The following is a 26,397-nucleotide window of genomic DNA, read 5'->3' on the forward strand; positions in this document are numbered from 1 at the left end:
ACTGTAAACATAGCTACTGTGACTTACAGCTTGGGTTTCAGATTTATTTCAGGACTAAACCTTCCACAGTTTGTTGACTTTTTGGCTACTCCATCGTGTTCGTGAGAGACCCACATAAATAACCATGAAAAGATACCACAAAGTCATTAACTACATAAACCATTTTGGGAGCAAAGTAGACTCAGTCCTGAAGAGAAGAGATTGAAAGCTATGACTGTCTGACTGAGTCACCGTGCTACAAATATGTGCTGTAAATACTTCAGGGATCTTAAGTATAAAATGGTTAAACATTATGACGTATTGCAAAAATGCAAACAGCATGAAGGTTCTGGGCTTGAATGCTCAAGTCAGCTGGGGCCTTTCTGTATGGCGATGTATGTTCTCCCTGTGCCCACATGGGTTTCTCCTGGGTGCTTCTGTTTTACCAAAGACATGCTAGGTTATTTGTCCTACCTTCACCTTTGAAGTATTATCACAAAGCTGACATGAAAGTTGATAATGAGTGCTCATCATTCCTCATTAAGCTTGGCTTGGTTGGTGTCTGCATGGAGTGTTCTTTGCTACTAGCTTTGTGTTAACGTGCTGCATGCTATCATGCAGGTGCTAAGTGTTAGCACCAGTGGGTAATTATTTGTGACCTGGGCCTGTCTATCACGTTCTTGTTTTATCATGCAATAAACATTAAAGAGCCTCTCATAGTAAAAGTTGTAGAGTTCTATTATTTACCTCCTTCCTTCACATGAACTAGAGTTAGGTAACTGTAGTGTGAGTTTGCAGGAAGAGGCACATCTTGTCATCTTTCTGATAACCAAAGAACTTTCGTAGCATGAGTAACAAAAAAAACACACAATAATTGTTTTGTTAGTAACTGTTGCACGATTGCGAAAGTTAGTACAGTAACACAATAATAACAAAATAATCTAAATACAACATGGTTTGTACCAAATCTTTTACTTTGTATGAAATTATGGGTAAATTTACTGTAAATCTGCATTTTCAATAATTTGTTGTTAAACTCGATCTGATCAAACAGAGCATGAAAAAGAAACTGTAAACCTGTTGAACTGACTATCAGTTTCATCATTTGCAAACAGCAGACAGGTTGACTGAGGACTGTGAGGCCAGGGCATTTGCATTGAGAGCACATTCATGCCTGTGCTGTGCTGATAACAGGCCCTCTGTGGAAAGACTGTGACCCCGTGCTGTAATCCACATTTTCATTGCTTTCACACCCATTTGCCTCTGACGTAATTAAAACCAGCAATGTATGTGTGCTTTCCTTACGTGAACAGGGCCATTCTCTGTCTTACTTGTTCATTCACTGACATGCAGCCAACCACATGACAGGAAGACCTTGTTCGCCTTTATCATCAGCGGCCCAAGAAAAACCCTTCAGCAACAAGACACATTTACACACTGTTATCTTAGCGTCACATCACTCTCAGCCAGCACATATCTCAAAGCATCCAAAACCATTAGCACACATAAAAGCCTTTAATTGTGCCTTTGCTTTCACAGTTACTCTCCCTGCAAAACATGTGCTGTGTTTAACATCTGCAGCTTAAATTCCTAGATATCATCGAAGATCATTATCTACAAAGTCCACAATCAAGAGTGAAACCATTCAATCATCAGCTTATCAATTAGCATTTGCTTGTGTGCCAAATTGTGCTGTTTTACAACACAAACTAGTCTACTGTTGATGATCAAAATGTAATAATCAATTACATTTCACCACTTCTTTAAGCACCTTAAGTTAAGGGGCTCCATGTGATCACAGGAAGAGGCCCAGAGCTGTCAGACACATTGATCTGCATTGAATGACTCACTGAGTGAGCTCTCTGGTCAAGTCATAACTGTCAATATTGCAAACAGCTCTTTAGATTATGTACTGATGAGTTTTCCTACAGCAGAAACCAGGCTGACCTTTAACATGAATGTCGTCATTACAAAAGTATCCTCAGACAGCAAACAGTCAGAGACCTACTGAAGTGCTATTTGCTGCTGCTGCTTGGCTCACTGACAGAAATCCATATTTACAAATTAACCCACGATGATATTTGGAGAGTAAAGTTATGACGTGGTCTACAGTTGCCCTGTCTCACATGTAGCACCAAATAGAGGAAGTCTGCATCAAAAGCATTCTCACTGCTGAAAATACTCTGTGTGGTTTAAGTGAGGGAGCTGCAAGGGTATTTGTGAGATAAGTAGACATATAAGGATTAATGCATTGCACCAGTCAGGAAAGTTGTTAAGCCTCCACTCAGCTAGTTTAGGTGAACTACAGGAGTTTCATCTGCATCAGTATTATTATCATCACATTTTCTTTTCAATCTCACAGCTCTTTATCAAACAAGACATAAGCAACAAAGGTCCCCATGGCAACATATATTTGGCAAAACAAAGCCCATCTATTTTACATGAATTTAAAATCAGCATTTTAATGCTAGAGCTGTTGATACATATTTGCAAGCTGAGGCATGATTACAGTAGGATGCAAGGATTCTGGATTCTGAAAATAGGAAGCTTTCCTATTTCCAGAATAGGAAAGCTGAAAAGACTGCAGTCAGCACTGCAGGTAAAACAATGACAAATCGAGAGAAGATGATGGATTTGTTTTTATTAATATCTCTGTGAATGGCCTGAGGAGAGATACAGTGTGCAGGCTGAGTGCTAGCAGGAGCATTGTGCAAGTTTGAGCACAGGAAACAAAACATCACTCAACCACACTAGTCACAGTTAGAGGAGTTGTTGTCAAAGCACATACAAATGCATTTATGCAATTAGTGGTCAGAAAGAGCACAGACAGCGGTAAACATGTCTGGAGATGAGAAAAAAGAATTTAAGTCACATTGGTCTTCTAATTATGCTGATTGGTCTCTTTGAATAATGCATCAAGCTGTGATTGGTCTCTCCATGAGCATTTACATTCTGTAAATAGATTAGCGTTGTAAGAAGTGTGTCACCCTCACAGGAGGTGAGAATTAACTTGCCGTTTGTGGCACATGTGAGCTATAGTTTCTACAGTCAGCACTGAATCCTAACATGTGATTAGATTTTTATAATAATGAGGAATATGTTTCATAAATTCAATCCGATTATATGGATAACACATAAATAAATTCTCTGTCTGAAATAAGCCCTATAAAAGAAAAATACACTCGATACAGACAGTATCAATATGCTCTTACTGATACTTACTGAACAATAACTGACTAACTGCATTGTGCAATTGATAACAGTCCTTTAATAATACAGTTATTAGTGACATTAGTACTCAAAATAAAAATAGAAAGTATTTTACTCTACATAAATGCATACTGGTAATAAAATATAATGACTGGTGTTTCTTTTTTCTTCATTTTCCATTACTGTTTGTAGTTGTACTGGTGGATCAGGAGCTAGTAGAACTAGCTATTTGTAACCAAGCTAATACTTACTTGACCCAGTTATACCATCTCTTACCATGTGTGTTACACAAGTGCTCATAAAGCACAGATAATCTGGTTGCAGCACAGGAACTAGTTTTTATATAAAAATTTGTTTTTACTAACTACCAGAAGCATTTGATGCTGGGCTGACTGCGCTAGTTAAAATTCTTTCTTATATTCTTTGCTTATTTTTGTTTACAGTATATGGAATATGATCATTAAACTATTAGTTTTGTATTTTCCATGTTTTTTTAATAATATATTTTAGTTTAGTTTCAGCATTCATTTTTTCAGAACATGGTGTGAATTTCTCAAACCTAATGAAGTCAAGTCCCTATGCTCATTGTGTTTACAGATTTGACTGAAATTAATTTTGTTTATTTTTTCACATGCTACTCTCAGCAGCAATAGCTAAGTGGCTAAATCACACAGTTAAATTAAGACATTAAGTATAAATCATTAAACTAAAAGGGCTGCACAACCCAAACTAGTTGTTACTTGAGGATTAACTGTTACTAGTATTTATTTACAAAGGAAAACTACTACTACTGTTGTGTTGTTAGTGTTGCTAGCAACAAAACTTACTTTAGCTTATTAATATGAGCTATTTTGAATAGCTTTAGGTACTATAAAATGTATAGAGTGGTTTACTGTACAACTGATAAAGTGCTACCTAATAATGACATAAACGGGGGACCTTTTCTTATACAATTTAACAACATAGCTTACCTCAAATTACAAAATATCATGACTCAATATTAGCATTGTTAGCAGGTTCGCGAGGTAAGCACAAATTTTTTAATTATTCTATATACTTTATCTGAAAGATGGTCAACTGACTTATCTTTAAAAAGCGTAAACAGAACCTCAGAAAAGCTGTAATTTCTTGAAAACCCACAAAAGTCTTTATAAAGACTGCTATACTCTCTACACTATTTTATTTGAATATCTAGGTTTTGCACAATTAATAAAATGTTGGGCCCTGAAAAATACCACAATGACATATGTCAATCTTCTAGAATATTCTCCTTAAAATACTTGCCACTTTATGCTGTAGGTGCGAAGGTTACTACAGGTGACAGCAATAATAATGGGGACTAGTCTTTGCCCTGTCTCTCTCTCATCAGCCCCAGACGGTCATGGCAGATGGGTCTCCAAGACCCTGGCTCTGCCAGAGGTTTCTTCCTGTTCAAAAGAATTTTTTTCTTCCCACTGTAGCCAAAGTGGTTGCTTATAAGGGGCCCATCTGATTTTTGTGGTTTTCTCTGTTGTCTCTTTATTATTATAGGGTCTTTACCTTACAATATAAAGCGCCCCTAACTGTTATTGTGATTTGACACTATATAGCTAAATTAAATTGAAAATACACAGCGAGTATTGACCTTTAATGAGGCAGTCAGGTGTAGTAAATCACTTCACCGAAGGGAGCTAGTTGTTTCCAAGAACGTGAAATGTATGTATCCCATTGTATATAGTTTCTTTGAATGTTCATTGAAGTTTTCAGTTGTGAGATTGTTTATATTTTTTTACAGCATGAAAATAGAGAAATTTGCAGGAAACTTCAACTAATGAGATTATATTTTAAAACTCAAATCAGTATCAGCTTTGGTTGCTCTCATGCTTGTGACAAATAAAAGGTTTGACCCACCATGTGAATGAGAACCAATTTCACTTTGAAATGCTACTGTGTGCTCTGTTGAAAAGCAAAGCTATAGCATTATGAGAAACATTTTACTGTCATAACATTGTAGTGCTATCACCCAGAGGCATACTTCCCTACCCCCACTTCCCTAACGCCTTTTGCTGAGAGGATTATGGGGCATCTTTTAACTCTGCCATCTGTTCCAAATTGACTTTCAATTAACACTGGCAAATGAGAAAGCTGTCAGAGCAAAGAGCAGAGCAGATTGAGCTGTTGCTCTGTGAATGGAGGATCCTGTACCACATCCAGTTCGTATTCAATTCAATTCAATTTTATTTATACAACGTGAAATCATAACATCAGTCGCCTCAAGGCGCTTTATATTGTAAATTAGACCCTTCAATAATACATACAGAGAAAAGCCCAACAATCATGAGCAAGCACTTTCGCGACAGTGGGAAGAAGAAAACTCCTGTTTAACAGGAAGAAGCAGGCTCAGGGAGGGGCGGGCATCTGCCGCAACCATTTGGGGTGAGAGAAGAGTGGACGATTTACTAAATTTACTAAAGAAACCAACTTGTAATAAGACAAAAATTAGGCCAAAATTGATATATATATATATTTTATTACATTTGATTCTTGTTTCTGTAGATTACATTTGATTTCAATTTGCACACTGATACATCTAATTTAGACTGCCTGAGTGATTGTATTGATTAGGCTATCAGGATCTGCTAGATTTTTTTTAACCTGACTCTGTGCTTTGTATTGGGAAACTTGTGGTATTACAAAACCGTACTTTCCACAAAGCCCAACGTTGTGTATTTTAATCCTCACAAATCGTTTGGGCAGTGTATAGTTGCTGCTGAGCAAATTTGGTGATGAGATACGTGTGAAGATGTCAAACAGCCTTGAGCTAAACTGCTGCCGTGCTCATGGCTGAGGCTTTCATGAGATGTTATCATGTAACAGGAAAGGCAAAAAAAGTGAACAAAGTAAACAATGAAAAAAAAAAAACATCTTGAATTTGCAGTGTGCACAAAATGTTGATGCTGAAAACTTATAATACTTCATCATGGCTTTAGTCTCCAGGTGACAAAAAGTCAATATGAATTTGACTTTTTAGCCCCAGTGCTCTTGCAGACAAAACAGAAATTCATATGTGGCTGTTGTGCATTAGCTTTGCATACCTGAATTTTTACAGGACTTCCCTGGTAAAGTTATGTATTACAACACAGTTCTCCAACACGTTCAAATGGGACATTAACTTGCCAGCTGCCAAGTTCACAGTCTGATGTTGAATTGTGCTAATTTTGGAATATTGTGGTGGTGATTATTACGATGTAGTCACAGTTAGCAGTTTGGGTGCTCCCTCACCATTAGTGCTAACCTGATTGAAGCAGACTGTGCTGTGTGTGTGTATCTGCACACATGGTGGTAGAAACAGCTGGTCAATAGGCTTTGGCTCGTCTCAGCACAAAGGTCATAACCCCTGGGGTCAGATAAAGAGTGCCACACTATAGATCCTTATTAGAAGGCAGTCCATAGAACAAGCACCATCAACCCCCTCTCAAAATACACAGTCTTATGATTATGTGATTGTATTTGCCTACAGAGAGGGGATTTGTACAAACATGAGCATGCTCTCAACTGTATTGCTTAATGTGGACAACACTGCGCATTGGTTGAATACTTGATTGACACATACAGTAGAAGAGAAAAGCACAAAAAACCCATCAAAGATGAAAAAAATACAGCATGAAAACTACAGACAGTAGCTGTTTTTAACACTCAGTTTTACTTTATTACTTCATATGTTATAATTTCTCCACAGTTGGCTGATGGATTAATAACAACACATAGAAAAATATGTGGGACTGGCTGCATCACATATTTTTGACACCGCCGCCATTTCTCAACAAATGCTCTCTGCACGTAGATGGGCGATCCATAACTGCCAGTGGACACACACTACTGCCACTGAACCATAATTTTTCCTATTTGCAGTAATCTGGAGATGCTGGTTGTTCTTGTTACAAAATCCTAAATATTAAATCTTTTTCTTGTTGAATGGCAGAGCTATAAATAGTAATAGTGGTAAAAGTGACACTCAAAAGCTGCACTCAAACCAGTGATGGTAGACAGTATGAGATAAAGCTCCAGCTGTCTCATATTGATAAGAGCAAAAGGTCAAAACTGTCTGACATATGTACTTGTTTTTGTGAATCATACAGATAAATATGCTGAGCGTGGTCATCACCTGCATCAGTTCTGCATCAGTTTAGACTTAACCTGCTTTATTAAAAACATATTATCAAAAAGTGTCAAATTAAGAGTACACTACTTCATTATTGGCATTCAAATGACAACGAGACAGCATGTCACAGTGAACAATGTCATTTAATTGTACCAAAATGTGTACATGAAATTTGTTGAATAATATCTACAATTTCTTAGAACTCAGACAAGAAGGCGTCATTATTGAATGAAATTTGCATTTAACTTGTATCATCCGTTTTACTATAGGACACAGTGATTTTCTCTCTTCTTGTTTCAACTCAAGTTTGTATTCCCACGCAGTGAATGTTGGCGTTTCCTTTGTTAAAACAGCAATTTTTAGTGGGGGGACGCCGGAACTGAAACTACCCTTCAGGGGGCGTGGGGGACACCCCGTCAGACCCGCCTTTGACAGTACTAGATGGCCTTCTGATGCAATACCCCAGCGGAGGGTTCAACCCATACGAGCAGGATCAGCAGCGGTTTGCGTTGTTGCTTGGATACGAACGCAAAGGGCGGTGCATTTGGGATCCGTTTCTAAATGAAACTGCCATTACTCAGCGGACATTTTGGCTCTGCGCATTCTGTCTCGACACAGTATGACCTTCTCTGATGTTTGAGCCCGAATGACGCCAGTTTCCTTGACGCTGTTGAAGACGCACCAGACGTGAAAACAGCGCCATTTCTGTCGGCGTCCATGATAGCTATGCGACTGGAACAGATTCCAGAGCTCGAGCTCGGAACAGCAGCGGGAGAGAAATAGCCGCTCCCCTCTCGCTGCTTCTCTTAACTTCAGCCAACGGCAGGTACGTAAACCAGCGACTCACATGGAAGTTTTCTTTTCGCATTGAAATATCCTAGTTCCTACTCTGTATTTCATGCTTAAGCAGCTTACTGCTTTGCCTATATACGACGATATGACGCACAATTTTGAAGGGAAACGTCTGAAAGTCCTCTGTAGGCTACCGGGCAGGCGCTCCTCCTCCCCCTCGGTCACAACAACAAGCGTAGCTAACCTTATGTAATGGTTGTTTCGGTTTTAATAAAAACGCATCTCCGTTTTGTTTTGACTCTGTGCTTGCTATTTTCATGTGCCGTGTTACAGAAAGTTGCTCAAATGTTAGCGTGTTGATATATTTAATAGAGAACTGTCAGGTCTCTCACCGTATAGAAACAAGCTCCGTTTACCTGCTCACCACTTCAGTAGCGTTAGTCTTCAGATTTAAAAAAAAGAAGAAACGAACCAAATCAAACAAACACTTCGTTATAATTATGTATGCTAGGTAGTAGTCGCATTAATATTAAAATCCGTCTTATGACCAAAAATGAGAAGCTGTCGGCAGCTAACTTGGCTAACGGCTTATTAGCTAAAGGTCGGTGGTCAAGCTAACCTTGCTGTTTGACTGCAAAATGACTCTTATAGCATAAGTCTGCGCAACGTTAGCTGACGCCACAGCTGTTGGCTAATGCCAGACTAAATGGTATATTGGCATGGTGATGACATTTCTGACTAATACTAAATATTCTTCTAGATTTCCCTGTAGTTGCTTTGCCGCACTCGGTAGCTCAACGGCGTGACGTTAAGTCAGTTAATATTTGCGCTAAGTCACAATAAACCCGCTAAAGCGGCACGCATTTGTTTCTCATGTGGGATAATTTGAGTACTGTTGGATAAAGTTGGTCTGGTGTCGTGCAGTGAAAAGCTAACTGCCGGCCGGAGATGGTGTGCATTTAAGAAACAGCTGGGTTGGAGATACTGGTCAGCCATATTTAGTAGTTTTCGAGCTAGCTAACCTTTCAGCTGCTGTCCATCTGCACTTCTATAAACATTCTTATACATAAAGGTGTCGGCCGCTGGAATCACGTGATGACAAGCTCTAATGCTTCATATCTCGACCTTTTTATGTCGTAACTTATAATATACCACCGCTGAATGACGAGCACTGGAGCCAATCAAATCGCCGCAGCCTCCATTTGCTCTTCACGTCGGTGTCCTAATCCACCGCTGCTATACGAGCCTTCCCCTGCTCACTGCCCGCAGTTACACTCAGCTGTTGGATTTGTCGCTAATACAGAACTTATTGGCGATATTAGTCATGAAACAATGCGGATGTTTTGTGATCGTGATACACAAAAGTAGTCAAACAGGAAGGATTTCTTCATGCCCTGCACTACAAACATGTTTCACTTTGTCTGTCACTTAAATGGCATGCAGACCTGAATAGCATGAGCATTTGAGAATTATGTGAAGGGTCACAGTCGGCTATATTTTGAGGAAATGCAACATTGCTTAAAACAAACCTTTTTATTCTGCTGAAAGAGATTGGGCATACTTGTTAAGATTTTATAGAAACAAAAAAAAAATTAAAGATTTGATTATCTGACACACATGCTACAATTGAACCTATTATAACATTAAATGCTCCTTTGTTTCCTCCATAAAATGCATCTTATATTCAGCTGAAAGGAGCAAACTTGTGTCTTCATGTATTTATTTATTTTTATTTAAAAAAAGGTCCTGATTCACGCTGCTTTGCTATGCTCTCTTGCATTCTACATTGAAAATATATGTGAGAAACTTGTTTACTCTGTTTCAGGTTGTGCCGGTGAAGTAAGACGTAGCCACAAAATGGACCCCTCTGACTAAAATGCAAACACGTCTTGTGTTTTGCTCAGAAGCTGAAATCTATCAGCAGCATTAAGCCATGCCTGATGAGTAACATCCCCCCTTTTTGCTCAAAGCAATAAAAAAAAAAACAAAAACAAAAAAACATTCTACATGTCTCCCCATGTAGTTTGTACTGCTGGAGTGACAGCCTCCTCTTTCAGATAGGTTAATCGCCTCTGCACCTTTCTCCACCAACCACCCAACAATAAATACCTGTCATAATGTTGCTCTACCCAAGAATGGCCAATACCTGAGGTCCCATGCGTCCAGTGAGCACCGATTCAGACGGTCCTGCTCCTCCTGAGAACCTCTCTTGCCCCTACCCTCTTGTGGGCCCCCTGCCTGCCTCAAAGATGTCTCTGCTTCATTCGCTGGGTCCAGTGCAAAGCTGGCTAGGCCAGGAGCTTGAGAAGTGCGGGATTGATGCCATGATTTACACCCGCTATGTTCTCAGTCTTCTCCTGCATGACAGTTATGATTATGACCTACAAGACCAGGTGAGAATTCAGAAATCTAAATAAATTTTCTTTTACCCTAAAGCAATTATTTTCATTGCTGGTGTAGGAATAAAAATGTCTCATCAGGGGAATAAGTCAGTTTGCCAGGAGAGGTTCACAGTGTGGATTTTCTTTCAACTGGCAATTGTACCACTGATTCAAAAGAGGAATCTTTTGAGTTTTGCTCTTTGCCTTTACATTTTAAAATGCTTTGTGATTGACTTTTCTTGGTTTGTGTGCGAAAGGAAAATGACATCTTCTTGGGATGGGAGAAGGGAACGGGGAAGAAATGGGGCAAGAGCAAGAAGAAGGGAGGGACCGATCTGAGTCTTGAGGAAATGAAGAAGCAAGCCGCTGTGCAATGTCTCCGCTCTGCATCTGATGAAGTAAGCTTTCTTCTACTTGGCTCTTGTAATTCTGCGGTTGTTCAGCTGTTCATTATGACACAACTTAGGCTTTATTTTTAATGATTTTATTTTCTGTGGTTTAAAGTGATGAACTCAAATCACTGTTGCTTTGGAACCTGATAAACCTGTCGGTGACTGTCACTGACTCCATTTTTTTTGGGAAACTTGTGAATGAAAAGCAGTCTGAATACAAGAGACATGGTGGTGCTAATTATGTAAGGAATCTGTTACTGTAGTATTCTTGTCATTTGTTAAGGTGCAGTCATGCAGCTCCTGATTGATTGAATCGCAGTGGATAGACTGTGAATAAAGCTATGTCAGTATGTGAAGCCAAAGCAGTGTAAAATGGAGATCTGTATTGAAAATGCATAGTCACCTTTTTTGCTGGATGGTCACACCTTCTATTAGTCTGCACTAGAAGGGGTATATTACTGTCAGGAGTTAAGTTTCTATTGAACATAAAATAGTGCTATTCTGACTTCTAAATGACTTTCAAAATCAACATAATTTGTGTAAGGGGTTAAGGTATTACACAAGTATAAATTAGATTGCATTTCTATTTTTATGAAGGGGAAAAACAGCAGAAAAAAAATTGCTGGCATTTTCATGTATGGTCAGCTGTAGTAAGGGGTGTGTGCTTCAGCTGAGAATGACACAGTGTAAATAGCTGGAAGGAGAAAGGGGGAAGGATCTGCAAGGCAAGAGGGAGGAGTGTGGAGCTCCTCCCTGGGGACTGGACTCTGCACTCTATTTTTTAACTAGTACACAGTGCACGGAATTGCAGCAGAGTCTGTGGGTTGTCAGCTGACCAGCATTAGCACAATGATGCAAGAGGAAACACAGGGAGGAGAAAACTTTGGTTTCCTTTTAATGAAGTGGTATGGGAAGAAATTTTGTTGTCTGGGAGAATGAACAACAAATATGTGAAACTGTTGAGAAATGGTTGTTTTTATTTGTTTCACGCTCATTGCTCTGACTCCTTGGTTTAAGCTGGCATTTTAAACAAGTTGTTGTTTTTGTTACAGTTACTGTTTTTCACATTCTGTTCAACTGTTGAAGGAAGCAGTGTATTGTAACAGTATATGTAGCAACTGCACATTGTTAAAAACGCGTAAGTCAATTATTTATCGTTAGTGGAGGGTTTTTTTTGGTTTTTTTTTCCATCATTTTGAAAGCATTTCTGTACCAAAGCTAAATATAGAACAATTGTTTCTGAGCATGCCTGAGCTTTTGTAATTCAGTTGGCTCAAGTTATGTCCATCTTGTGTTTTTCATTCTTTCATTTGGGTAAGAGTAGTAGTGTTAGGAACACTGCAGTCTTATCTAAGGCAGGATTGTGCTTTTTTTGTTTGTTTGTTTTCTCCCATTTTTTGTCACACTTGCATGTTGCATTAAAAATGTTGCCTCTGGTACCCTTGACAGCAAGAACTGCAGTCATTGCTGTGGACAGCTTTTGGCCCACTCTTTGCTTTAATTCAGGCAAATTAGATGGCAATGGTTTTCACCAAGGGACTTTTCAATGGGTGCCATTTTTTTTCCCACTGTCTATTTTTTATTGTCGTGAATGCCGACCATGACTCAGGCAAGTAAGGCCTGCAGTGGGTCTTAGTGTAATTTTTCTAGGCTAGCCACTTTTGGGAAGGTTATGCCTTGTTCCATGTAAGAGAGGACTCTAGAGCCTCAAAATTACATCATAATATTCCAAGAAAATGTGTCAAATATTCCAAAAATATTTTGAAATGCGTGGGAAAAATTACTGATCAACATTATATTGATGCTTGCAGGCAGCAGGATTTATAAGTAAATGAAGAGCATTTCCCATCCTTTTTTTTTCTAGTAACTTATTATCATTTTCTCATTTTTACCTCTTGGCCTTAAAGGCTAATGGGATATCCTTGTCACCCAACCTGGTGGGTAGATGGGAGATTGGTGTGGACACCCAAAAAATCTGAGATTTTCAGTGACCTCAACCTCGGTCAAGTTTTCTGAAAACCAAATGAATGTAATAACTTGAATGAGACACATAGGATTTTGAAATTGATACCGTAGGTGTCAAATTTTTTTTTTAGGATCAATTCAAATCCCAGTGACATTGACCTCAAGGTTAAGGTAATAAGTCAAGTTTTCTAAAAACTTTGTGAATGCGATAACTTGAGAATGTTGGGGATGTTGGATTTTCAATCTACTAAAAATCTGGGATTTTGAATCTCAGTGACCTCTGACTTTGAGGTCAAGGTCATGTTTTCTGAAAATCTTGTGAACTCAATAACAGCAAACCTAGATGTGTGTGCTAGCAGGCTGAGGGGTAGCACTGGCAGTTGCCAGTATTTTTATTTTTTTCTGTAAGTTTTAAGTAGAAGTATTAAAATAACTGCTTAACATTTTTGTTTAGCAATAACGAAAGGAAATCAACCTTGTCAGACGTTTCAACCACCCCTATGTTGCTACCATGCAGCTGCATTAGTAATTTCCATTCAGCATTTGCTCTTCCTGTCCTACAAATTTGAACTAGCGGGTGCTTCAACCACACTTGGTCAAATCATTTGTTTATATTTGGGTCATGCATTTCCAGCTGCTAGCATCCTCTTTCGTAGCCTGGTTGTACAACATGTTTTTATATCACGCAGTGAAATGACTTTGTGTGTCCATCTTCAGTCTTCAGCAGGAGCAATTTTTATATATATATATATATATATTTATATATATATATATATATTTATTTATTTCCCATTCATAGCTGTAGTATCCTGGACAGCATGCATCCAGACAGCTGTGTTTACTCTGTTTGTGGATAATGTCTCTCACCGTGGTTTGCTGGAGTCCCAAAGCCTTGTGACATGATGTAGAGTGTGTTGAGATGTTTTGGTCTACTTTGCCTTGTCAGATGGGTTCTATTTAAGTGATTTCTCAATTTAACAGGAACAGCACTAATTAGGATTCATTTGGCTACGGAACTTGGCTTTCTAAAATATTGTGGTTAATCACAGTTGATTCATAGTTTAACAAACGGGAGCAATTACTATTTTAAAAGGAGGACCGGCAGGGTTGGATGGAATTTTTTTCTTCCATCTGAATGAAATAATTAAAAAGCTATAATTTTTGCATTAATTCTGGTTACTTTATTTAATATTAAAATCTTCTTGTTTTGAACCATGTATGACAAATATTTTTTTTATAAAACAGTTTATATTGTTACTAAACAAGCAAGAAAACTGCAATATCTTGATAAATTTCATTGTTGAGATTTGCTGTCCAAAATTGGGTCGTTGTGGGAATTATTAAGTACAGTATAAAAATACGCATCTCTAATCTTTTTGTCTTTTTCATCTGTGCAGAACTCTGGAATTGAAAGCCTTGTTGAAGAGCTTTGCTCTAAACTGAAGGAGATCCAAAACAAACAGAAAGGTTTGATATCCTGTGTTATCAAATCTATAATCATTTCATTTAAAAACATTAAGTGATTGTTCTAATGTGATGTTTTGGTGTTTAATGTTTTGTGCAGAGGAAAAACAGATTAGAAGGAAATCTGATGGCTCTCAGTCTCCAGAACGTGTTGAGTCCCCCTCTTCAAAGGACCAGGTGGAAATGTAAGCTATATAATGTGGGCATTTTCATCCAAAGTGTGTGTTTTACTAAAAAATAAAGGTGACCTTTTGCAGTTGTATTTGAATTAAATTGCATGTAACTCCCATTTCCTCATCTCTTATATCTGCAGGTATTATGAAGCCTTTCCTCCTTTGTCAGAGAAATCTGTTTGTCTCCAGGAGATTATGACAGTGTGGAACAAGGCTAAGGCCTGTACGTATTCAAGCTCCTCATCCTCTGCAGCCCCACAAACTAGCACAGACACCTCTTCCCCCAAAGATTGCAACAGTGAAGGCGAGGCTGCAAAGGAGCGAAACCTAGAGGCGTGTGGTACCATCACTACTGTAACCAGCGAGAGAGGCCAGCAACGACGAGGCAAGAAGGAGAAAGAAAACAGATATCACAGTGGTGCAACAGCAGAGGAGAAACCTACTGTCCACTCTAAGAGACAGATGAGACACAGATCTGAGGGCAAATACCGACCAAGATCTTGGTCTTCTGGCTCTAGTGAGGCAGGCTCAAGCTCAAGTGGGAACCAGGGTGACTCAAAGTCATCAAGAAGCAAGGCAGTTAGAATAAGGCACAAGTCCAGGGAGGCTGCAAAGAACAGGAGAACACGCAACAGTGGGCAAGTGAAGCTGCAGGTGAAGGTTCTTGATAAAGAAGAGCGAAGAAACACTGGAGGGAGCAGTAGTGGCACCACCGGTGGCACTGCCAAGCAACCACAGCCTTACAAAAAGGGGAAGAGACCGCTGAAAGAGATTCGTAAAGATCCAGGCTGGGTGGAAGCAAAAGAGTCCGGAATTGAGGCCAGGAACAGAAAAGAATACATGGAGGAGCCACTTTGGTACACTGAGCCCATAACAGAGTATTTCATACCTTTCAGCAGCAGAGAAAGCAAGCTGGAAACAAAATATCGAAGCAAGGTAGATTCTCCTGGTGGCTTTTCCTTGTCAACCAACATGGAGAGGCTGCCGGAGAGAATCCAGGGAATCTACATCGCCAATGAGTACCAGAGAGCATACCTAGCAGCAGGCTCATTTGTGGATGGGCACTTTGTAGAAGGGCCTGGCGAAGCAGACGATGAAGCTGCTGAACTCACTGGGACCTCAAGCTGCCCTCAGCCAGAGGATAGTAGAGATTTAGATGACAAGCATCTGTCTGAATTCACTCACTTCTATGAAGTAGATATTTATCAATCCATATTGGATACTAGTGCCTCAGATTCAATACAAGAGAGTCGGATCTTAAGCATGATTCGACAGAAAAGCAAAGAGCAAAGAGACGTTGAGGCAGAATGTTGTTTAGTGTTAGATGGCCTTGAGCAGCAAGGGAAAAGTGCAATGCAGGAAGCTTCAGGATCTGTTGGATATTTAATGGAGGATCTTGAAAACATGGCGCAAGTTTGGGGATGTTATTCACCATCTACTTCAGAGGATATAGATGGAGAAAGCTTCATAGGAGACTCTCCCATCCGTCTCTCTCCTCTCCTCGATAGTGTTTCATTCACACTGAGCAAACTGTCAGGACATCTGGAGGAGTGCCCCGTTCCTGAAGCCACCAGTGAACAATCCTGCTTCTCTCTTTTCGAGCTGCAGTACGACAGTCCTACTTTTCCTTTTCCATGCGACTCACTCACCGTTGGTCACGAAAACAACACCGATTCTAGTAGCTGTCTCGACCTACATTCAAATAAACAGTCTCGTTTGCTAATATGGACCAAAAATAGTGCCTTTGACGAAACTGAACACTGTTCCAACCTATCAACGCGAACGTGCAGTCCGTGGTCTCATTCGGAGGAGACTCGTTCTGATAATGAGCAAGGAAACGTTCCAGCAGAAGATGTTGCTCAAATTGGCAGTGAAGAGATTAACTGTATAATACCTCCTCTGACTAGTACATATCTCGAGGATGAAATCTTGGATTTTTTGCAAGAAGACTCTGGCCGTAAGTGTGAGGAGGTCAGTGTTAGCACAGCATCCAATCAGACCTTCACCAAAAAATCTAAATTGGAGTCCATTTGTGGTATAGCTTTGGAAGAGGACGAGAGTAAACAGTATAGCACCGGCATGTTTTCGGACAACACAAACCAACAGAGTGATAACTACACCTCAGGGATAATAAAAGACATTTGGACTGCAATTGGAAACAGCAAATCTGTAACGTCACGTCAAAGAGCAGAAAAATCCAGTGAGGGCCTCTTCTCAGAGGAGTCAGGTGGTTACTGCTGCAGCTGTCTGGAGGTGCATGCGAAAGGAGCTCCAATTCAGGGACCTCAGAAAAAAGCAGTGCAGCGGTCAGAATACCACCTGTGGGAAGGCAAGAAAGAAGAGCAGGACTTGGCCAAAAACAAACTCTCCAAGTTAGATGGTGCTGGGGATTACATGACTCCGTCCAAGCCCTGGGACTTGAACTCTGACAAGGAAAGCACGTCGTTCATCCTAGGAGGGGTATATGGAGAGTTGAAGACACTAAGCGGTGATAAGAATTGGGCTGTTGTGCCACCAAGTAATGCCCAAGATAACTTGCTGCAGTGCGCTGCTGTAGCTGCATCTGCTTCAGGCTCAGATATGCTCACCATCACTGGCACTGATGTGTTCATGAACACAAGCAGCTGCTTTGCACCTGGGCACAGGCCCCTGTGGAGGCCACTGGTGTCCTTTGGGCAGAGTGACCAGGCCATTAGAGGAGGTGGCGATGGATTGAATAAGGGATTTTCTTTCATCTTCCATGAAGATTTGCTTGGATCTTATGGAGGCCTGCATAGTGAGGATCAAGGTTTAGAATACCCATTTGCATCCTTCAACTTGAACAGTCCCTTCTCTCAAGTCCTTCATGTTGAGTGTTCCTTTGAGCCTGAGGATATGGCGTCATTCAGTCCAGGGTTCAAGCCAAAATCTATTCTTTGCTCAGACTCTGAGAATGAAGCTTTTCACCCTCGAATATATGGCATCAATCGGACACAGTACAGGGCCATTCGTATTTCCCCCAGGACCCATTTCCGACCAATATCTGCCTCTGAGTTGTCCCCTGGTGGAGCGAGTGATTCTGAGGCTGAGTCTGACAAAGAGGAGACAAGTTTTCCCATCCTAGCACCAGTTGACGTCTTCGATGATCCTCAGGCAGACCTGAAACCTTTGGAGGAGGACGCAGAGTGCGAGGGCCCTTATTATGGAAAGTCAGAACTGGAATCTGGTAAATTCTTACCCAGATTAAAGAAGTCTGGCATGGAGAAGAGTGCTCAGACCTCTCTGGATTCACAGGAGGGCTCCAGTACCCTCCTGCCAATCGCTGAGCAAGAGATTTGCTTAGACTGCAAAACAGCAGCAGCTGTTACCAGTGCAGGTGGACAGACGGACACTTCAGTCACCAAGATTCAAAAAGACGAATCTTCAGGAGAAAAGCGGTTCTGCTCGTGTTCACCAACTGGTCACATTCCCAAGTATGGGATTGCTTACGACTTTATTGGAGATGTGGCAGAGGTAAGTCTTTATTCAAATGATTTCTGATTGTCAATTTCTACACGGTGTTTTGTCATTTGCTGTGAAATCAATCTGTTGGATGAATACGGATTTAAAAACAAACAAACAACTAACTGTGTATTTGTTTTATTTAGTTCTCTCTGTTAAATACAGGTGAACAGGAAGGAACTGGGAACCAGCAAGATGAGTGCTGGTGGCAGAACACAACTTGTTCCCCCCTCTTCCCTGGATCTCAGTGCACAGGTAAAACTTGGAAAACATTAGATCCATATCTTATTCATGCCATTATTGTGTAGAACACATGAAACAACTTTTTACCTCTCAGCTGTAAAAGTCTGATGGGGTATAGTCATCACCCCGTTGGTTGGGTGGGTTGCGTGGGCTGCTAAGTTTGTGTATAATTGAGAATGAGGCCACGTGGACAAGTTTGAATCTCAATGAACTTGACTTTGAGACAAGTTTTTTGAAGATCTTGTACAGGGGATTTTATTTTTGGGAGATTATTGGAATTAAGTTTTTCTCTCAGCATATAATTGTCTGCTTTACCGAAACTGTAGTTGTTTCTTTTACAATTTTGCTACTCTGGTATCTAGAGACATTCTGCTTGTAGCATTAGTCTAGTCTAGTTCTAGTTAAGAATCTGACCATTTTTCTTTCTGTCCTTCTCCAGGGAGCAGCAACATTTGAATATTCTACCTGTTGCAGAGAGGAAACCTTTCTTCCTCTCCTTTTGTGACTGGACCTCTCTACCAGCAATGATTCAGGGTCATCTCAGAGCTGGAAAACCTAATTTAGGCTCATTTTTTTTCTGAGACGCCCCTCCAAATCCCACAATGCATAAACCCTGTTGGTTTTCATTTTCTAACTTTAAAAAAGGAGAAAAAAAAAAGGAGAAAAAAAACCTTGTGTAATCAACAATCGGATCAACAAAAATAGGAAAATTAAAAAAAATATGTTCTGTGTTTGAGTGATGCCATGTGCGGATGTGCATTTTTAAGCATTTAGGCATTTTTTTTTTTTTTTTTGAATTTGTTTGGGTTGATTCTTTTGTACACTGGTCCCTTTTCAAGTCTCACAGTTATCAGGAGGGACAATCTTTTGTTCTATTGTTGTCCATTTTGTTACCACCATTTTTGCTTTTTGAATTAGGTCTCTGGTAGTTGGTGGTCTTTGAATGGTTGTTCGGTATGTTTGTCCAGCCTCACTCCTCCTTTGTAGTTGTGTGAAAACGACTGCTATCGCATCCTCTACTTACAAGATTGTGTTCAGAAAGACGATACAACATTTTTTTTTTTTCTTTGAATGACACCATAAGACTTTTAAGAGTTCAGTTTAAAAGTTTAGTTTGTTTGGATGACTTTCTGAATGTGAAGTAGAGAATGTGTGCAGCTTCATTCTGAATCTCTGTTCCCCATGTGAGAGATTTTTTTTTTTTTTTTTTTTTTTTTTTTTTGGAATGGTGATAGTCTTTTTAGAATCCAGCAGTAGATATAGTGTGGTTTGTGAGTCGCAAAAATATTAAACAAATGAATAAAAATAAGGAAATCAAATGAGTTTTTTGTTTGGCAAAAAATACTAATAATCTACTTGAAAATGCATTGCTGTAAAAGACACTGGGGGGAAACGTTTGATTTGGGGTAATAACCCATCATGATAAGACATGACTACAGTCTTTGTTTTCTTTTAATGTTTTGTTTTTCTCTCCAGAGACCTGCATTGCAATTGAATGAGATATGTTGTTGTTGTTGGTTTTTTTTTTTTTTTTGTGTGTTTGTTTATTTGTTTATTTGGGGAGGGAGGTTGTGTGAGAGAGCGTGTGTGGTTTTTTTTTTTTTTTGGGGGGGGGGGGGGGTCTCTCTGTTTCTTTTGTAATTTTAATGGTACACACTATTGGTGCTATAAATACGTTCAAAATATTTTGAAGTTGCAGTTTTATTATATGACTCTTGATTTAAAGATGACAAAAATTTTATTTGTTGTCCCTCAGATAACCTATAAGAAAATTAATAGAAAACTTGCCCTTCCTAGTTAATTTGGCTGGATTTTTATTTTAATGAAACCTATCTGTTGTCTTACTCTCCTGTAACAGCAGAAGGAGAAATACTTGCAGGTAGCATGTCTTCATTTTCTATCCATCCTCGGAAAGGCCAAAACTGGTTCTCCCTGCTGCAGCTAAACAGATTGATAGCAGTGTAAGTGGTGGGGCAAATGTTCAATCTAAAAAAAGGCGTAACTACACTAAGGTACAAATGCTTTTTGTTCTCCATATGGGTTTTGTTTTTATTTTATTTTTATCTTTTGGTGTTCACTATATCATGTTGAAATGAAATATTAAGTAATGTCAGTGTGTGTGTGTGTGTGTGTGTGTGTGTGTGTGTGTGTGTTGACATAGAACTTGTGAAACTACTGGTTCAGAATGAGTGGTTGTTGATTTTTTTTTTTTTTTTTTTTTAAATATGTGTATGGTGAGCTTCACCTTCATTAATTTGGCCTAGCTTGAACTAAAACCCTGATCCAATTGGCTACCAATTTGTCGTGGCACATGTGCCTCCCTGTGTGACCTTTGCTTTTGAAACCCCAAAATATTTGCAGATAAGCATGTTTCCTAAAAGGTGTTTTTCTGTCTGATCTTTTATTGTCTTCTCGTTTGAGGATAGTAGCAGTGTGTATATATTCTTTTTATTTTCATATTTAATTATTATTTTTTTTGTTGTTGTCATATCATACCCCAAACTGAAGCACAGATTACCAAAATCATCCCTCTGTCATGGGTACATGTCAGCAGTGTACACAGTAATGCACTGTCGCAGGTAAAGGTGTTTTTATTTTGGGCATGGCTTTGACATGGCTCTGTAGAAAATTAAGATTTGAAGGTCCAAAGTTTTAGTCCAATGCCGCTTGATTTTAAAAAAGGGCCCCCCAAGTAGCTGAATGGAAGGTACTTAACTTCAGGGTCTTGTCACCTTTCTTTGAGACACTCAGGAATTTTTTAATATAAGCATACTGCATAGTCTACACTCAGACCTGTGGCAGTGCATTGATGCATCAATGTAAAACATTTTCTTCAAATGTTGAACAAATTATTGACAGGAGTTCTTTCCAAACAGCAGAGGTGACTGTCATTAATTTAGAGCTGTAGTTTTAGGAAGGGGGAAAAAAGAACTAAGCCATTGTAAATTGCATAAGCAATGTGGAAGGGAGTCCCACGAGCCCCAAGTCCTATGCAATACCTTGGCGCATGGAAACATTGAAGAGAATATGGAGAAATGTCCTTTAGTTACTTTTGCATGTGGATCGCTTTTGAGTGATGAACACATGGGACAGAAAAAACAAACTTATGGAATGTCTCTAAAAATACAGCATGCAAACATCACACTCCATCTTTTTTAGTTGGATTATTATGGGTAAAAAAAAATAAACTTACGAGTGAGGTTAAAGTGATTGAAAGAATGCTATGACTGTGTGTGTGTGTGTGTGTGTGTGTGAAACTGTCAGTGAATGTGTGCAAGAAATCACAAAAAACACTTACTTGGGAGTTCTGTATTTAACTCTTCCATTTTGATAGGCTGTGTTTGAAACAAAACGTGACGAGTAAACGCATTCAGAGAGGGTTTATGTGTTCGGAGAGACTTCTTATAAGCAAACTTTCAACTGCGCTGTGTTCTGAACAGCATATCCAGCACAGAAAACCCAAGTTTTCCTCGTCTGTTCATTCCCAAGTAGATGATGCTCCTTTGCCCTCCCTCTTCTCTATGTTCCTGAACCCTATGTATCCTGCGTAGCTGTGTTCTTATTTCATGTTCACCCTGAGTAAATTATTTTTGTTTCATTGTGGATTTTCTTAACACATAATAAAGGATTAAACCAAAATGCAGTCTGTAGGTTCCTGTGTCTTTGCATTATCTAGAGCAGGTGTGGGCAATTCCAGGCCTCGAGGGCCGGTGTCCTGCAGGTTTTGAATCTCACCTTGGGTCAACACACCTGAATTAAAACGATTCGTTCGTTACCAGGCCTCTGGAGAACTTCAGGACATGTTGAGGAGCTAATTTAGCCACTTAAATCAGCTGTGTTGGATCAAGGAGCTGTGTTGGACCCGAGGCCTGGAGTTGCCCACCCCTGATCTAGAGTGTTGAAAGGAAATAGGAGCAGCGTTACATTTTAGCTCGTCAGCCTCACGGTGACACTAGAGAGCAGGTGAGGCACTGCCAACTGCTTAAGTATTTATAGCACATGTCAGACTGCAGCTTTTATTCTTGCGGACAATGTTTTTAAGATCCTGTATACTTTTGTGTACCAAAGGTGGTTTTCCAACACATTATTAGCTGGTTTTTGAAAGGCTAATATAACAGCAACAGCCTTAAATAATTTATCCATTGCACTGAAGAATTGTGACTAAATATTTAACATTATGAGATTATCCACACATACACATTAAGATTTTATATTTCTAATGTAACAGAATAAAATGAATGTGATGTTTGTGGTTGTCAAACAAACCCAATGTGTGTTAATAAGATGACCAAACGAGATAAATGATTATCCCATGTGTGAGTGTTGCTTCTGTCAGACTTGATCTGTGCCTTCTCGTTAAAATGGTGGAGGCTAGCGACATGGTGGGAGGGGTTACACCACAACAATGCAGAAAACAGGTTGATATTCCTGAGCATAGCATTTAAGTGTAGCTTTTTATAATATTGATGTCTACAATCAAAATAAAAGCTTTCATTAATAATAGTAGCAGTAATAATTAAAGTTCACTATATTACTTTATTATGATTATGCATTTGCTAACAATTTACTATGTACAGAAAACATGCTGGCATATTAGATGCCGAACCACTTCATGTGGCGGATGAGTAGCTCCTCCCGGGTGGCTGAACTCACCTTATCTCTAAGTGAAAGGCCAGCCACCTACACTTTAGATTAATTTTGGAAATTGCACTTAATAAAACTGCAATCCAAAAGTATGGACACACTTAATATTTTAACCTTGATATTTTTTGAGTTTGGATGAATAATTGCTGCTTTGCACAAAACTTTTATTAGTAATTAGAAAATCTGTTGTAAACTTATAAAACAAAAAGACGAGTAGGACTTCCAGATATTCAACAGTGTCATATTACTTCATATTAATTCTAGCTATCCCTTATTTAGACCTATAAATATGTAACGGGAATTGGGAATAGCTTGAGAATTAATGTTTATAAGAAAATATACACTTAAGTAGTTGATGATATGTTACAATACAATCCAGAATTCACAACCATGTTTTACAGGTCTTTTGTCAAGTTGTGCGGATGCTACAGAAGAGTTGGGATATGAAAATGTCATGGTGTAACCAAAGACTGGGTTTTCTATCAGCAGAAAAAAATATTTTATTAAGAAAATATTATTTTGCTACTAAAATATTTATTTAAAACAGAGGTTTGTTGTCACTACAGGATTTGTACAATTAAAAATACTACCATCAACTTTTTATTTATATGGCCTATAAAGGAATGCCACCCAAAATGGTGTAGACATATAGGAGATAACTCTGTACATTATTTTGTGTCATAACAATTATACATTTTCCCAGAGCTGCTTCTGTAGAATTCCACTTTATTTATACAGAGTATATCTTCTTAAAAGTTTCAGGCCTATAGCACTTCTAATGACAGTTTTCACAATTTGATAAGCAGGTGCTCAGTTATTATAGCAATTTGTGAAATTTCAGTTTACGATGCTATTGAATATACTTCTGTTGATATTGGCTCAATATGGTTTTAATATGAACATACATTTAATAAAATGTGTTTGTAACATTAACCCGACTTTAAAAATGTTATTTAATTGTTTATTTTGGGAGGACTACTCTTCTACGTCATACAACCGTCTATATTGTAGAAGTAACATACGGTCAGTGATATAAATAATAAGCCCGCAGGTTGCGAAGTCGATTAATAATGCCTTCAGGTCCAGACAGGTGAACCATCGACAGGGAGCACTCTTTACTCGATTAGACCGCACTCTCCGTACAAGTTTGTTTTAAAATGGCGGCAGAAGCATCGACACAGGTATGAAATCTTAACGATTCCGGAGAAACTTGAGAAATGCGCTTGTTTCTATGATTCACAAAAGAGCGGAGAAGCACTTCCTGTCCTGCTGTGATGCCGGGAAGGCTAAACCAACATGTCTCTCTCATTTTAAAAAGTGTTGGTTCCATTTGAGGAAGCGCTCGTGAAATTAGTGAGTTGGCGTCAGCGGCAAGTGCACTTGGCGAGCAAGTGCGGTTCAACACGGCGTTTGTGTGTTCACTGGCCGCATTCCGACTGAATTCCGGGGAATTTATTCGACAACAAATGAGCTGACTTCAGTGCTGTTCGTTTGGCCGAAGCTCCGCTGAGGAGGCTGGGAGTTGATGGTGGTGCAGCACTAGTCACAGCATCATCATGGACCACTCCGGCCAGCGCCTACCTGTCACCCACCTGTAGCTTTAACCGGCAGCATGGCCAACACGGCCCACGACACACAGGACCGGAGGGAGAACCACTGTGGTACGTTACTGTCGAGCACGGTCTCAGTTCTGTGTATTTATCGCGGTTAGACAACATGACATGTTCACCGTGACCCTGACACTGAGTGTGCTGCCCTCCCTGGTGACGTATGTCACACCAAACTACATTAGAAAAACTTTTAAAAATCAAAACTATGTAATATCGCGAATTTACACAGATGTTTAACTATGACCAGTTGAATAATTCGTGTTTTATAGATACGGGCATGAATTCGGCATAGATTAATTATACATTAAACAGCACTTGCACTTTTTATTTCGTCACATATCTCAAATATCAAGCGTCACTGAGTGAGTTTGCAAATTGCTATGGCTAGTCTTCAGTTCTGCACATCATTTCAGAATAAATAAAACTTGAACTTTCATTCAATTTTGTAGAAAGTGATATTGGCATGGAATAAATATTTGTAACCACTCCCGAAAACTGGAATCCTCCATATACCTGACACAGATATTTGGAATTGGGTTATGCCATAACACGTGATGTGCTTTTAAACAAATGCAGGTAAACTGAAAACTGGCTCCATTGCTTGTGAAAGTGTTGGCCCACTTTTCACAATTTCTGCTGTTAGTCAGGGATATAGTGGCGTAATATTGCATTTCCTTATGGTGTCCATAGAGTCATCATATCATGACTTGAAGAACCAGATTTGTGTGTGTGTGTGTGTGTGTCTGTGTGTGTATTCAAATAGGCGGCTAAGTTGGGCAGACAATGAAGGCAATCTTGTTGTTTCTGTTTCATTACTTTTACAAGAACAAAAAAAACTCTGGTGCGGCCGCATGCTTCACAGCTTTTACATTTCAGTGCTTAGCTGTTAAGACCTTTTAATATTTTCAGAATACATAGCAGTATTAATAATAATGACCGTAGGGTCATCATCATTAATTTTGACATTTGTTGGTGACCTCTCCTCTACTTGTATTTTGATTTCTACAGTGGCACAACCTGTTGCTGTGTTTTGGGACAAAGTCTGCCTGGCTCACATGACTACCTGCAGGTCAGGGTTTAGAGCTTGGGTAAAAATCTGGCTTCGTGTGTCAGTGCGTTGGAGAGCACTCAACTCTTTTAGGGTTTTGACTTTGAAAGGGTATTTATTTTTACTGATTAGGGCGTGGTTTGTTTAATCGTAACCTGTTTACTGTCTTAACATGCCTGTCGTTTATTTCTGTGTGATTAAATTTAGGAAGTCGGGCCACTGTGAGTTATGTAGTAGGAACACTAAACCCACCATGTGTGCTCTGAAGTTTATGAGAGTTTCCCTTGTTGCCAGAGTGCAGGAGATAACACCCCCCCTCCCCGCATCAGAATTGGTTTAATGAAAGGATTCCTGAAATTCTCTCCTGTCACTGCTAATGCAGCTTAGAGCTTAGACACACTAGCTTCTAAGCTGGGGTTGGAGCAGGATGGAGCCCAGCAGAAAACATGTTCACATTACACTGCAGACTCCAGTTACAGTCGGGTTACTTTAGGATTAGTTTTCACCTAGTTAGGCTCACATGCTCGTGTATCCAATGTCAATTAGAGGAAACCTTTAATCCTGTTGTATTAAAGCTACCAATATCAATGGGATGTACAGTCAAAAATAACTTTTCTGCAGTTTTTCTGCCTAGCCCATTAATTCTAATAAAGCTGTGGTTATTTGATTGAGCAGGTGTTTATTGAAAGGTTGGATGCCCGTATTAAACATAGACAAAGTGCAAGTATACGCGTGTACAAGTAAGTCCTGTGGGCCAAAAGCTCAGACTGATCTAGACACTTCTGGGTTGTTCTTTTTCTTCTTACTCTTGGGCCTTGATGATGTCATTGAGAGGCGATATCATAGATGTGGTTATTTGAGCTGAAGGTTCTGTA

The 26,397-nt window shown here is 39.4% G+C and overlaps 2 protein-coding genes across 2 annotated transcripts in view; both read left to right on the top strand.

The window, feature by feature from the left end:
* The first annotated feature begins 7,676 nt into the window (after window positions 1–7,676).
* On the top strand, window positions 7,677–19,807 carry kiaa0232 (KIAA0232 ortholog). The gene is made up of 8 exons (XM_085451740.1): window positions 7,677–8,156; window positions 9,948–10,515; window positions 10,761–10,901; window positions 14,258–14,327; window positions 14,425–14,509; window positions 14,638–17,989; window positions 18,124–18,232; window positions 18,660–19,807. Exons 2-8 carry the CDS (start codon window positions 10,279–10,281, stop codon window positions 18,674–18,676), a joined length of 4,011 nt encoding a protein of 1,336 aa, XP_085307866.1. The 5' UTR covers window positions 7,677–8,156; window positions 9,948–10,278; the 3' UTR covers window positions 18,677–19,807.
* A 4,208-nt stretch (window positions 19,808–24,015) lies between these two features.
* Window positions 24,016–26,397, top strand: part of tbc1d14 (TBC1 domain family, member 14) — a 44,484-nt gene continuing 42,102 nt past the window's right edge. The window contains exon 1 of the mRNA XM_085451741.1: window positions 24,016–24,525. Coding sequence (XP_085307867.1) covers window positions 24,477–24,525 — 49 coding nt within the window. The 5' untranslated portion in view covers window positions 24,016–24,476. The remainder of the gene's footprint in view (window positions 24,526–26,397) is intronic.

This window comes from Copadichromis virginalis, linkage group LG3 (assembly GCF_057382275.1).
Source record: "Copadichromis virginalis isolate Kocher_CV1m ecotype Utaka linkage group LG3, C_Virginalis_male_GT1.1, whole genome shotgun sequence".
Taxonomy (NCBI): Eukaryota; Metazoa; Chordata; class Actinopteri; order Cichliformes; family Cichlidae; genus Copadichromis; species Copadichromis virginalis.